This window comes from Pteronotus mesoamericanus, unplaced genomic scaffold (genome assembly GCF_021234165.1).
Source record: "Pteronotus mesoamericanus isolate MK-2021 breed Mesoamerican mustached bat unplaced genomic scaffold, CSHL_Meso_final contig_317, whole genome shotgun sequence".
In the NCBI taxonomy this organism is placed as follows: Eukaryota; Metazoa; Chordata; class Mammalia; order Chiroptera; family Mormoopidae; genus Pteronotus; species Pteronotus mesoamericanus.
In genome coordinates, this window is record NW_026555133.1 from 2,162,762 (window position 1) to 2,176,654 (window position 13,893).

At 51.5% G+C, this 13,893-nt stretch overlaps 2 protein-coding genes across 2 annotated transcripts in view; both read right to left on the bottom strand.

Moving 5' to 3' along the window:
- NLRP1 (NLR family pyrin domain containing 1) overlaps positions 1–13,893 on the bottom strand; it is a 96,796-nt gene that overhangs the window by 12,969 nt on the left and 69,934 nt on the right. Inside the window, exons 5-7 of the mRNA XM_054575673.1 lie at positions 3,795–3,965; positions 2,139–2,309; positions 1,515–1,685 (exon numbers count right to left, since the gene is read on the bottom strand). Coding sequence (XP_054431648.1) covers positions 1,515–1,685; positions 2,139–2,309; positions 3,795–3,965 — 513 coding nt within the window. The remainder of the gene's footprint in view (positions 1–1,514; positions 1,686–2,138; positions 2,310–3,794; positions 3,966–13,893) is intronic.
- LOC129072360 (NACHT, LRR and PYD domains-containing protein 12-like) lies at positions 4,408–6,233 on the bottom strand. Its single transcript, XM_054575849.1, has 2 exons — positions 6,098–6,233; positions 4,408–4,611 (listed from the first exon to the last, which is right to left on the bottom strand). Exons 1-2 carry the CDS (start codon positions 6,217–6,219, stop codon positions 4,437–4,439), a joined length of 297 nt encoding a protein of 98 aa, XP_054431824.1. The 5' UTR covers positions 6,220–6,233; the 3' UTR covers positions 4,408–4,436.

Consider the following 13,893-nt stretch of genomic DNA (forward strand, 5'->3'; position numbering starts at 1 on the left):
GTGTCCGTTGGGTTGGGGGCTGCTGCTCTCTCTGGGCCTCCAGGTCCTCGTCTCTCACAGGAGGGGTCTACCCTGCCTATTGCGGCCGAGGGCGCGCAGGTGAGACGACCCTGCTCCCCGTAGAGGGCGCGCACGCGCTCATTCCTGCTGTCAGAGCTGCTCCCCCGGGGGAGGGCCTGGGGCCCTGATGCAGGCGGGGGTCCCTCTCTCCCAAGTCCTGGGGCTCTAGGAAGGAGGGGGCAGAAACCATCGCAGGACGTCCAAGAGCAAGCTGCCCTGAGGCCACCAAGAAGTGACCGGTAACTGGGGAGCGGAACGTGACTGTGCTGCCAGGCCCCGCCTTGGAGAGGCCCTTCCACACGCAGGGATGGTGGCGCCACAGGTGCCTGGTGGGGAGGGGCTGGGGTGTGAGCTGCCAGCCCCGTGGACCGGAGCTCCCTTGGGTGAGGAGGGTCAGAGCAGGCTTGGGGGGACCCACCTGTGGCATGTTTAAGCCCTGCTCTCCTGCTCCTCCTGCCGCTCTAGGTTTGAGAACAGGGGTCCCTGCGTGGAAAGGCTGAGGGCTGGAGCTTTGATGTCTCTGTTGAGAGTTGGATGGAGCCTTAATCAAGACCTCACAGTCAGGACATAGAGGTTTGGGGACCTGTCGGCTCTGAGAGTGTGTTATGGGGCTCCAGCCAGGAGCCACAGGGAAATGTTGTCAGAAACAGAACATTTTCAGGTGAGGGAGGAGAGAGGTGGTGTGTGAATGTGGGTGGGTTCCCCGCACTCCAGCCACATGGGGCTCCAGGGCTCTGAGCCTGTGCCTGTCCTGGGTTCCCCATGCCATTTTCTATGCCTGGACTGTGGCCCCTGCCTGGGCCTCATCACTGTTCTTTCTGCTCGAGGTCTTGGCCTTATGTCCCTTCCCCAGAGAAGCCCTCCATGCCTACAGTCTAATTCCATCCTCCCCCCATGTTACACTCCCGAACACAGTGCACTATCCCTCCCAAACTCCACGGAGCTTAGAAATACACACTGAGTGTAATACGTGGTTATCAGCTGTCTAGTGCCACTGGAGTGTGAGCTTTAGGAGAGCAGGGCCTGTGTCTGGTGTTTGGCACATGGGAGGCCTACAATGAATGAATGAATGAATGAGGTAACGACAGAAGGAAAGGAAGACTGTTTTGGATGGAGAAGTGAACCTAGGAGTCCCCTCAGACATGTGGTCTCACCAGTGGTTATCATTTGATCCTCTCACTCTCTTCTGAGAAATGTCTTGTATTGTATGCATTTTTTTCATCACAGGCTACGATGTGGATATGACAGTTTGAAAACACAAATGAGGAAACTGGGTCTCAGGGGAAGACCTGCCCATCTCTCTTGGCCCAAGTAAGTGGCAGAGCTGGTAGGAATGCAGGCTACAATTCGTTTTCTGCCCCTTTACTTCCCTGTCCATCTCAGGGCCCTCACCCCTTTCCATTCCTCGCTCACCTTCCCTGCCCTCTGCCCTGCAGGGACCCACAGGGACTCACCGCAGGCGCCTGAGTTGGCAGGTGGGCTGCTTGAGCCCTTTACAGAGAAGCTTTACACCGAGGTCGCCCAGGTCGTTCTGCCGCAGGTCCAGCTCTGTCAGGTTGGGGCTGTCACTGAGCATGGAGGCCAGGTCCTGGCAGCAGCCAGATGTGAGGCCACAGCTGATCAGCCTGTGGGACACATGAGCACGGGACAATCGTCATGGTTGACAAGGCTGTCTCCTCTGTTAACGAGGGTCTGGTTTTCCTTTCGAGTACATGTGTCCCTCTGGGGTTCCTTTGTGACATGAGAGGACACTAAAGGCATGTCTGGCTGCAGTGACATGGGAGGTTTTAACTTTCTGCTGCAGCTAAGGCACCAGTAAGGATGCACCTAGTCACCGCTTCTCAGTCCCGTGGGACTCTCGCCAACCTTGCTCCTCTCCACATCAACTTGGTACAATGAATTGACCCAACATTCCACTTGCACACTGTGTACAACTGTTAACTACGTCAGCCAGCCTAATGCCTTTGTGGGTTTCTTCATGAGGCCATCTACCTGCGCCCACCGATACCCCATCCAGCCACACTCTCATTTTATATGTGCCCTGTCCTTCCAAGTAGTGTCAATGAGGAGCAATTTACAGCAGTTGCTGCAGCTTGCAGGTGGACACTCTCAGCTTCTGAGAAAGGTGCTGGGCTCCGCTGTCCAGGAGCTTGTTGAAGCTCAGGTCCAGCTGGGTCAGGCTTCTGTTGGTGCTCAGAACAAAGGCCAGGTCCTGGAAGCCCTTTGCGGTGAGGCCACAGTCAGCCAACCTGTGGGAGACACGCACCACAAGCGTTGGTTTACTCACCTGTTGATTCTACAGTACGACGCCCACTAGCACTCTCCGGCACCTCTCTGGGTCAGAGAGAGGAGAGTGAGACCTATCAGACCTCTAGAAATGCACAGGTACTGGGGGATGACATAGAAACAAAGGACAGCAGGTCAGTTTTGATCAAAAGCCTTCCATGTTTCCATGTCTTTTGAGTAAATTCAAGGTCCTTGTCTTTGACTATGGCACTCTGGAGATCTGGCTCCCTGTCCTCTCGGTTCCCATCTTGTATCCTTCTTCGTCTGCATCTCACCGCCCCTTTAGCTCTTCCTTAAACACTCCAGGCACACCCCTGTCTCAGGTCCTTTGCAGTTGCTGTTTCCTCTGCCAGGGACAGTGTTCTCACCTGATACCTCAGGGCCTGTTGTTTCACCTGCTTCAGGAATTGGCTCAGAAGCTCCCCTGGGGAAACCGTGCCTCACCGCCCTCCCTGTTATAATTGCAGCTCCAGTCCCCATTCTTTTCTGCTTTACTTTCCTCTGTAGCCCACATCACATGCAACATATTTTACTTATTTATTCACTTTTTGGTTTTTCCCACACAAATGGGTGTTCCATGAGGAAGGAGTTTACATTTCCCGTTGTACCCCAGTGCCTAGTGCAGCGTCTCACACACAGTAGGAACTTAGCAAGTGTGTGCTTAATGAATGATTGGAAGAGATTGAAGAGGGGCATGCTGGGTGCAGCTGAAGGCAGAGGAACGCGGGGTGAACTTTGAGCAGGCAGGGAAGGAGGAGCAGGCAGATGAGGGGCGCCTTGAATGGCGGGTAGGAGTGGAGTCTCCCGGCTGGCAGAGTGGATGTGAGCACAGAGCACCTAATGTTTAGTGATGTTGAGAGAAAGGCTGCATGAGGGGAGATGAAGTTTGAGGGTAAAGACAGAAAATATCAAGATACTGGTAGTTCTTGAATGTGCTTATTAGATATTGGGACCATGTGCAGGCGGCAAGAGGAGCCAGTAAACGTTCTTGAGGGGGGTGCTCATGTGTTCCTTTCATTGCTTGGTACATGGGAGGCATGGAATGAGGGAATGAGGGAGTGAGGGATGAGGCAACGAAGCAAGGCAGGGAGCGCATCCTGGGGTGGGGAGGTGGACAGGGGCGTCCCCTGGAACGTGTGGCCTCGCTGGTTGTTATCGTTTGATCCCCTCAACTCTGCTCCCAGAGCTGTCCTGGTTTTACTTGTGTTTGATTTCATCACAATGTATGAGGTGGATATGAGGGTCTAACATACATGAGGAAACTGAGTCTTAGGTGAAGACCTGCTCACATCTCTTGGCCCAAGTAAGTGGTGGAGCTCGTAGGGAACGCAGGCTGACAATTCATTTTCTGTCCCTTTACTTCCCTGTCCATCTCAGGGCCCTCTGCCCTTTCCATTCCTCGCTCTCCTTCCCTGCTTTCTGCCCTGCAGGGACCCACAGGGACTCACCGCAGGCCCCTGAGTTGGCAGGTGGGCTGCTTGAGCCCTTCACAGAGCAGCTTCACGCCGAGGTCGCCCAGGTCGTTCTGCCGCAGGTCCAGCTCTGTCAGGCTTCGGTTGTGACTGAGCATGGAGGCCAGGTCCTGGCAGCAGCCAGATGTGAGGCCACAGCTGATCAGCCTGTGGGACACATGTGCACGGGACAATCGTCACGGTTGACAAGGCTGTCTCCTCTGTTAACAAGGGTCTGGTTTTTTTCGAGTACATGTGTCCCTTTGGGGTTCCTTTGTGACATGAGAGGAAGCTAAAGGCATGTCTGGCTGCAGTGACATGGGAGGTTTTAACTTTCTGCTGCAGCTAAGGCACCAGTAAGGATGCACCTAGTCACCGCTTCTCAGTCCCGTGGGACTCTCGCCAACCTTGCTCCTCTCCACATCAACTTGGTACAATGAATTGACCCCACATTCCTCTTGCACTCTAGGTCTAACTGGTAACACATCAGCCCTGCTAAATGCCCACTTAGCTGACATGGGATGCCTTGGCTCGTTTCAACACGAGGACATCCACCTGCCGCCCAACATATCACCCCATCCAGCCACGTTCTCACTTCCTCTCTGCCCCGTCCTTCCAACTAGTTTCAAAGAGGAGCAATTACAGCAGTTGCTGCAGCTTGCAGGTGTACATTCTCAGCTTCTGAGAAAGGTGCTGGGCTCCGCTGTCCAGGAGCTTGTTGAAGCTCAGGTCCAGCTGGGTCAGGCTTCTGTTGGTGCTCAGAACAAAGGCCAGGTCCTGGAAGCCCTTTGCGGTGAGGCCACAGTCAGCCAACCTGTGGGAGACACGCACCACAAGCGTTGGTTTACTCACCTGTTGATTCTACAGTACGACGCCCACTAGCACTCTCCGGCACCTCTCTGGGTCAGAGAGAGGAGAGTGAGACCTATCAGACCTCTAGAAATGCACAGGTACTGGGGGATGACATAGAAACAAAGGACAGCAGGTCAGTTTTGATCAAAAGCCTTCCATGTTTCCATGTCTTTTGAGTAAATTCAAGGTCCTTGTCTTTGACTATGGCACTCTGGAGATCTGGCTCCCTGTCCTCTCGGTTCCCATCTTGTATCCTTCTTCGTCTGCATCTCACCGCCCCTTTAGCTCTTCCTTAAACACTCCAGGCACACCCCTGTCTCAGGTCCTTTGCAGTTGCTGTTTCCTCTGCCAGGGACAGTGTTCTCACCTGATACCTCAGGGCCTGTTGTTTCACCTGCTTCAGGAATTGGCTCAGAAGCTCCCCTGGGGAAACCGTGCCTCACCGCCCTCCCTGTTATAATTGCAGCTCCAGTCCCCATTCTTTTCTGCTTTACTTTCCTCTGTAGCCCACATCACATGCAACATATTTTACTTATTTATTCACTTTTTGGTTTTTCCCACACAAATGGGTGTTCCATGAGGAAGGAGTTTACATTTCCCGTTGTACCCCAGTGCCTAGTGCAGCGTCTCACACACAGTAGGAACTTAGCAAGTGTGTGCTTAATGAATGATTGGAAGAGATTGAAGAGGGGCATGCTGGGTGCAGCTGAAGGCAGAGGAACGCGGGGTGAACTTTGAGCAGGCAAGGAAGGAGGAGCAGGCAGATGAGGGGCGCCTTGAATGGCGGGTAGGAGTGGAGTCTCCCGGCTGGCAGAGTGGATGTGAGCACAGAGCACCTAATGTTTAGTGATGTTGAGAGAAAGGCTGCATGAGGGGAGATGAAGTTTGAGGGTAAAGACAGAAAATATCAAGATACTGGTAGTTCTTGAATGTGCTTATTAGATATTGGGACCATGTGCAGGCGGCAAGAGGAGCCAGTAAACGTTCTTGAGGGGGGTGCTCATGTGTTCCTTTCATTGCTTGGTACATGGGAGGCATGGAATGAGGGAATGAGGGAGTGAGGGATGAGGCAACGAAGCAAGGCAGGGAGCGCATCCTGGGGTGGGGAGGTGGACAGGGGCGTCCCCTGGAACGTGTGGCCTTGCTGGTTGTTATCGTTTGATCCCCTCAACTCTGCTCCCAGAGCTGTCCTGTGTTAAATGCATTTTTTTGATCACAGTCTATATGGTGGATATGACAGTTTCATTATCTAGGAGAAGAAACTGAGTCTCAGGGGAAGACCTGCCCATCTCTTTCGGCCCAATTAAGGGGCAGAGCTGGTAGAGAACACAGGCTGACAATTCATTTTCTGTCCCTTTACTTCCCTGTCCATCTCAGAGCCCTCACCCCTTTCCATTCCTCGCTCTCCTTCCCTGCCTTCTGCCCTGCAGGGACCCACAGGGACTCACCGCAGGCCCCTGAGTTGGCAGGTGGGCTGCTTGAGCCCTTCACAGAGCAGCTTCGCGCCGAGGTCTCCCAGGTCGTTCTGCCGCAGGTCCAGCTCTGTCAGGCTTCGGTTGTGACTGAGCATGGAGGCCAGGTCCTGGCAGCAGCCAGATGTGAGGCCACAGCTGATCAGCCTGTGGGACACATGTGCACGGGACAATCGTCACGGTTGACAAGGCTGTCTCCTCTGTTAACAAGGGTCTGGTTTTTTTCGAGTACATGTGTCCCTTTGGGGTTCCTTTGTGACATGAGAGGAAGCTAAAGGCATGTCTGGCTGCAGTGACATGGGAGGTTTTAACTTTCTGCTGCAGCTAAGGCACCAGTAAGGATGCACCTAGTCACCGCTTCTCAGTCCCGTGGGACTCTCGCCAACCTTGCTCCTCTCCACATCAACTTGGTACAATGAATTGACCCAACATTCCACTTGCACTCTAGGTCTAACTGGTAACACATCAGCCCTGCTAAATGCCCACTTAGCTGACATGGGATGCCTTGGCTCGTTTCAACACGAGGACATCCACCTGCCGCCCAACATATCACCCCATCCAGCCACGTTCTCACTTCCTCTCTGCCCCGTCCTTCCAACTAGTTTCAAAGAGGAGCAATTACAGCAGTTGCTGCAGCTTGCAGGTGTACATTCTCAGCTTCTGAGAAAGGTGCTGGACTCCGCTGTCCAGGAGCTTGTTGAAGCTCAGGTCCAGCTGGGTCAGGCTTCTGTTGGTGCTCAGAACAAAGGCCAGGTCCTGGAAGCCCTTTGCGGTGAGGCCACAGTCAGCCAACCTGTGGGAGACACGCACCACAAGCGTTGGTTTACTCACCTGTTGATTCTACAGTACGACGCCCACTAGCACTCTCCGGCACCTCTCTGGGTCAGAGAGAGGAGAGTGAGACCTATCAGACCTCTAGAAATGCACAGGTACTGGGGGATGACACAGAAACAAAGGACAGCAGGTCAGTTTTGATCAAAAGCCTTCCATGTTTCCATGTCTTTTGAGTAAATTCAAGGTCCTTGTCTTTGACTATGGCACTCTGGAGATCTGGCTCCCTGTCCTCTCGGTTCCCATCTTGTATCCTTCTTCGTCTGCATCTCACCGCCCCTTTAGCTCTTCCTTAAACACTCCAGGCACACCCCTGTCTCAGGTCCTTTGCAGTTGCTGTTTCCTCTGCCAGGGACAGTGTTCTCACCTGATACCTCAGGGCCTGTTGTTTCACCTGCTTCAGGAATTGGCTCAGAAGCTCCCCTGGGGAAACCGTGCCTCACCGCCCTCCCTGTTATAATTGCAGCTCCAGTCCCCATTCTTTTCTGCTTTACTTTCCTCTGTAGCCCACATCACATGCAACATATTTTACTTATTTATTCACTTTTTGGTTTTTCCCACACAAATGGGTGTTCCATGAGGAAGGAGTTTACATTTCCCGTTGTACCCCAGTGCCTAGTGCAGCGTCTCACACACAGTAGGAACTTAGCAAGTGTGTGCTTAATGAATGATTGGAAGAGATTGAAGAGGGGCATGCTGGGTGCAGCTGAAGGCAGAGGAACGCGGGGTGAACTTTGAGCAGGCAGGGAAGGAGGAGCAGGCAGATGAGGGGCGCCTTCAATGGCGGGTAGGAGTGGAGTCTCCCGGCTGGCAGAGTGGATGTGAGCACAGAGCACCTAATGTTTAGTGATGTTGAGAGAAAGGCTGCATGAGGGGAGATGAAGTTTGAGGGTAAAGACAGAAAATATCAAGATACTGGTAGTTCTTGAATGTGCTTATTAGATATTGGGACCATGTGCAGGCGGCAAGAGGAGCCAGTAAACGTTCTTGAGGGGGGTGCTCATGTGTTCCTTTCATTGCTTGGTACATGGGAGGCATGGAATGAGGGAATGAGGGAGTGAGGGATGAGGCAACGAAGCAAGGCAGGGAGCGCATCCTGGGGTGGGGAGGTGGACAGGGGCGTCCCCTGGAACGTGTGGCCTCGCTGGTTGTTATCGTTTGATCCCCTCAACTCTGCTCCCAGAGCTGTCCTGGTTTTACTTGTGTTTGATTTCATCACAATGTATGAGGTGGATATGAGGGTCTAACATACATGAGGAAACTGAGTCTTAGGTGAAGACCTGCTCACATCTCTTGGCCCAAGTAAGTGGTGGAGCTCGTAGGGAACGCAGGCTGACAATTCATTTTCTGTCCCTTTACTTGCCTTCTCCAATTCAGATCCTCACATTCCTTCTCCTTCCTCTCCCTTCCGGTCCCTGATCTCTGCCGTGCAGGGACCCACAAGGACTTACCATAGGTGACTGAGTTGGCAGGTGGGCTGCTTCAGCCCTTTCCAGAGTAGCCTAACTCCCAGGTTGCCCAGGTCATTTTGCTGCAGGTCCAGCTCTGTCAGGCTGGGGCTGTCACTGAGCATGGAGGCCAGGCCCTGGCAGCAGCGAAACGTGAGGCCACAGCTGACCAGCCTGTGGGAGAGATGTGCATGAGCCCAACCTCATTGTTCACAAAGCCCTCTCCTTGGGGCACTAGATTCTGGTTTCCCTTTCCAGTGCCTGTGGCCCACTGGGCATCCTTGGTGATAACAAAGGCAGACAGAGACGTGTCTGCGTTGTAGTAACCTAGGAGGTTGTGACTTACTACTGTTGCTAAGGAACCACTAAGGATGCAGCAAGTCAGAGTTTCTCACTTGGGTGTGTCTCTAGCCAACCGTGCTACTCTCCACATCAACTTGGTACGATTCCGCAACGTTCCACTTGCACACTGGGTCTAATTGTTAACTCATCCTCCTGCTCAGCTGGCAGGGGATGCTTTGGTGCGTTTCGACGCAAGGGCAGCCCCCTGCTCCCCAGCACATCACCCCATTAAGCCACGTTCTCACTTCCTCTCTGCCCCCTTCTTCCAGTGAGTGCCCATGAGCAGCAATTACAGTAGTCGCTGCAGCTTGCAGGTGGGCACTGTCAGCTTCTCGAAAAGGTGCTGGGCTCCGGCGTCCAGGAGGTTGTTGAAGCTCAGGTCCAGCTGGGTCAGACACCGGCTGGCACTCAGCCCGCAGGCCAGGTCCTGGCAGCCCTTTGCAGTGAGGCCGCAGTCAGCCAGCCTGTGGGAGACATGCACCGAGAGCCTTGGGTTTACTCACCTGTATATTCTACTGCACAAACACCGACTGGCACTGGCACCTCTCTGGGTCAGACAGAGGTAAGCAAACCTCCACAGACCCATAGAAATGCACAGGTACTGGGGGATGACATGGAAAAAAAAGAACAGCTGGTCAGTTCTCAGGTCTGTTTTCAAAAAAGCCTTCCATGTTCACATGATTTTTGAGTTAAATTCAAGGTCCTTGTCTTTGACTCAGGGACACAGGAGATCTGGCTCCTTGTCATCGCTCTTCTCACCTTTTATCCTTTTTATCTGCATCCTCGCTGACATCCTTGTTCCTTAAACACTCCAGGCACAGTCTCACCTCAGGGCCTTTGCACCTATTGTTTCTTCTGCCAGGGACAGTCCTCTCACCTCAGGTCGCAGGGTGTGTTCTCTCCCCTGCTTCAGGAATTTCCTCTAAAGCTCCCATGGGAACTCTTTCCTCACCTCCTTTCCTGTTTGATATTGTAGTTTCCAGCCACAGCCCTTATTCCTTTCTGCTTTACTTTCCTCTATAGCCCAGTTCACATGCAATGTATTTTACTTATTCATTTGCTTTTTGGTTTTTCTTCATAAATGTATGTTCACTGAGGAAGGAGCTTTATTTTAGTTGTACCCCAGTGCCTATGGCAGGTCACACACATAGTAGGAACTGAGTAAGTATGTGGATAATGAGTTAATGAAATGGAGTGAAGAGGGGCGTGTCGGGTGCAGCTGAAGGCAGAGGGATGAGGGCGAATATTCACCAGGGAAGGAGGAGCAGACCTGTGAGGGAGCCTTGGATGGTGGGTAAGCGCTCACCTAGACGAGGCGGAGGGAGGGGACTCTGCAGGCTGGCAGGGTGGATGTGAGCCTACAGCATGTGTTTAGTGATGTTGTCAGAAAGACTACATGAGGGGAGAGGAAGTTTGAGAGTAAAGACAGAGAATATGAAGATGGTGGCAGGTCTTCAATGTGCTTATTAGATGGGTGGACCTGGTTCAGGTGGCAGCGGTGAGCCAGTGAACGTTCTTGAGGAGGGTGGCCATGTGTTCTTGCATTGCCTGGGAACGACCCCTGATGGGAGTGGCGGATGGTCCGACGGGGTGAGGCAGGAAGCCGGTGTCCAGGTGGGGGAGGATGAGCACCGGGGTCGGAGCAGTGCCTGTGGGACACGTTCCTGTGGCCCCAACAGCACTCGGTGCCTCTCTCGTGGGGGCAGGGAGGCTTCTGGAGTGGATATGGAGCCGGGACTGCTGCCACGTACTGAGAGAATCAGTGTGAGAGGAGGCAGCATCGGCCTTGTAGATGTACAGCCCATGCATGCCATTGGGGTTTATTGCTCTGTGGTTGCCAACTTGAGTTCCTTAATAATCTGCAAATTTGTGTTTTGTAAGTGAATTCTGATGGCATGACGGAGCTTTGTCTCACATGTGTCCCCAATTCCTGCCACCTTCTCCTCTGAGGGAAGAGTTGTTGGCCACCTACTTCCCTGTCCCTTTATGCTGTGGGGCCCTCGATAGCCTTCCCATCAGCCATGGTGTGGATTGGGTTTGGGTGTGGATATGGTGTGGCATTTGGAGTAGGGCTTGGTGACAACAGCATGGCATGATTTAGTGATTTTTTGGGGGGAAGTCTCTCACCCACAATGATTCCCATACTTAGTGCCTCATGGAAATACCCTGGGATGTGATAGGTCTCCTATGAGCTTTCAGGTGGTGGTCTTTGGTAGTCTTCTCTTTACTCTGGTTTGGGGTGATAGGCCCATGGGGTGAGGAGACATTTGGCCATGGTGCATGGGTCTGGTGGCCCGTAGGAGAAGGCTGGCATGTGTTCGGCTGCGGTCACACTGACACGTTGGTAGGGCCCTCAGGCACCTGAGAGGGTCTGCACGCCCCGGCAGCATGCCAGAGGGAGGGCAGATTTAAATAGCGATTAAAAAACACTTTGTGATACAGGAAGAGTCTGGGGTGGAAGGAATAAAGCTTTGTGTATTAGTATCTTAGTGGCATGTTGTTTCTGATGTTTGAGCAAGGGCACTGCATGTTCATATTCTACTGGATCCTATGAATTATCTAGTTGGTCCTTAGAGGAGAAAAAGGTTTTCTCTGTTTAGAGAGGAAAGTCTGGTTTAGAATACACCAATTTGGAGGAGACTCTGAGACGTCCCAGAAGAGAGTGTTGGGTTTCGGTCCTGAGCTGATGATGAAGACTTGGCAGGTACCCACTTGATGGGACATGGAATGTGATTGTGGGAAGGGCTCTGAATGAGGTGGAGGACACTACAGCTGGGACATGGCTACTCTTTTCCTGGTTGGGTGTCGTGCAGACATGATGTCAATCTTACCTGCGCCAGTTACTCTTTGAACATGAGGCAGGTTTCCTCATCTTCGGGTTTACTGATCTGTAACATGAATTCACCATGCCCATTGCACATTGTGCTTGACAAGGTCAAAGGAGATAATTTATCCGATGTGCTTAGAATAGTGCTTGAAGCGTGCTGCTGCTACGGGACATGAGTCTCTTGCTTTCCTCTTACGTCTCCGTCCTGCTGTCACACGGCCCCGCGTCTCCGTTTTCATGCAGCCCTTCTCTTTTCCTCCGTCCCTGGGGGGGGGGTCAAGGCTCTTTCATCCCGTGTCTTTGACTCCACGTCCTCCTGCCTCCTCTCTGACCTTCTTTCTGGAATCCACTCTTTCAGATCTCTAACCTATCCCTTACCAATTCCTTTCTGCCTTGTCCATGTGCTATACTCAATTTTACATGTTCATAAAAAGACAGAACACCCAGAATCCTTGAGTCTAGCATACTCAACTGATTTCAAGAGAAAAACAAACATTAGTTAAGACTTTGCTCTAAGGTCTTAGACATTCTTACATCCAAAGGCAGGAAATCTTTGGGTTCTTTCAACTCTTCTAGTGAGGAAGTATTCATATCTGCCTGGTCCAGAGTTAGTGTTCTGGTGAAAAACTTCTTTTTATTACACTACCCCATTAAGTGAGCATGACTTAGATACTAGCTTTCCTGATGAAGAGTTGGAGTTGGTGTTGCACACTACGCTCACTGATTTCTAGTTCCAGCCCTCCCATTTACTACTTCTTTTTGTTAAAGATTGTATTCATTTATTTTTAGAGAGAGGGGAAGGGAAGGAGATAAGGAGAAATATCAATGTGTGAGAGAAACGTCGAGCGGGGACCTCTTGTAGCTTCCTAGTGAGGACCTGGCCAGCAACCAAGGCATGTGCTGTGATTGGGAATCCAATCCACAACCTTTTGGTTCACAGGCCAGTGCTCGATCCACTGAGCCACATCAACCAGGGCACTTGTTTTTGTTTTTATTTTGAGAAATTGTTTATTAAAGCTGGAAACAGTGAATCAAAGGAGAGCTTAGAATCGAAGAAGCAAGAGAAGAGAGGCTTGGCGGAGCTGCTTTGTCTCCCTGGACATGTGATGGGAAAGAAGTGAGCCAGGCAGGGCTGCTGGCAGCTCACTGGAGAGTCAGAGAAAAATGGGGCATTGGAGACAAGTGTAGGGGGTATGCCCCAGATGAGCTGCTGCTGCCCATTGGTCCCCTGGTTGTGAGTCTCAGGGAGACCCTGAGGGTCTAGAAGAAAGAAAGAAGTTCATGCCTGAGAAAAGGTGTGTGAATGTTTCAGAGAGAGCCTGCCTAGCCTTCCCATTTTTGTGTAAATTTGGGCAAACAGTTAAACTCCCTGAGCTTCAGTTCTTATTATCTGCACAGTGTAAATAATTATCCCAGCTCTGCCAGTTTCACATGGGTGGTTCCCATTGGAATAGTTTTAGAAATGTGGCACAGCCTCATGTGGATAGAGGAGGTCCCAAAGCCTAGGTTTTTTTCTTTAAGTTCGTGTCTTTTATTAACCCATATACAATTATTTGTCTTCCGGTTTGTTGAAGCAGTGAGCAAGACAACGTTTGCCCCAATAGTGTCTTCCAAAGTGGCTGGCTACAAATACTGCATCAACCACATTCATCTGAAGGGCTCTGCTGATGAAGGTAACTGATTTCGCCATTACTAGCCACTTCGTAGTATTTCAGGACAGCCAGCTGAACCTTCTTCTTCTTGGGACTGGTGTAAGACTTCTTCTTCTTCTTTTTTTTTTCTTAGCATCACCACGAAGTCTCAATACAAGGTGAAGAGTGGACTCCTTTAGAATCTGTAATCAAAGTACATCTATCTTCCAGTTGCTTGCCAGCCAAGATTAGTCTTTCTGATCAGGAGGAATGCCATTCTTTTTTTTTTAAATTGTTCGAATACATTTATCTCCATTTTCCCCTCCACCACTTCCCCTGCACTACCCACCCTCACCTCCCACCCTCAATCCTTCTTCACTTTGACTTTGTCCATGAGTCCTTTATACATTTTCCTTGATTTGACCCTTCCCCTTCTTTTCCCCATTACCACCCTCTTCCTTCCCTTGTGACTGTCAGTTTATTTTTCTTTCAATGTTGCTGGTTATATTTTTCTTGCTTGTTTGTTTTGTTGATTATGTTCCACTTATGGGTGAGATCATATGGTATTTGTTTTTCACTGCCTGGCTTATTTCCCTTAGCGTAATGCTCTCCAGATTCATCCATGCTGTTGTGAAGGGTAGTAGCTCTTTCTCTCTTTCTTTCTCTCCTTCCCTCCCTCCCTCCCTCCCTCCC

What these genes read in the sequence shown, in the direction of transcription:
- LOC129072360 (XM_054575849.1), bottom strand. Translation starts at nt 6,219, where the DNA reads ATGCTCAGTCACAACCGAAGCCTGACAGAGCTGGACCTGCGGCAGAAC. An exon ending in TGCCAACTCAGGGGCCTGCG is followed by an intron (nt 4,612 to 6,097) that starts GTGAGTCCCTGT and finishes TGTCTCCCACAG; the next exon opens with GTTGGCTGACTGTGGCCTCA.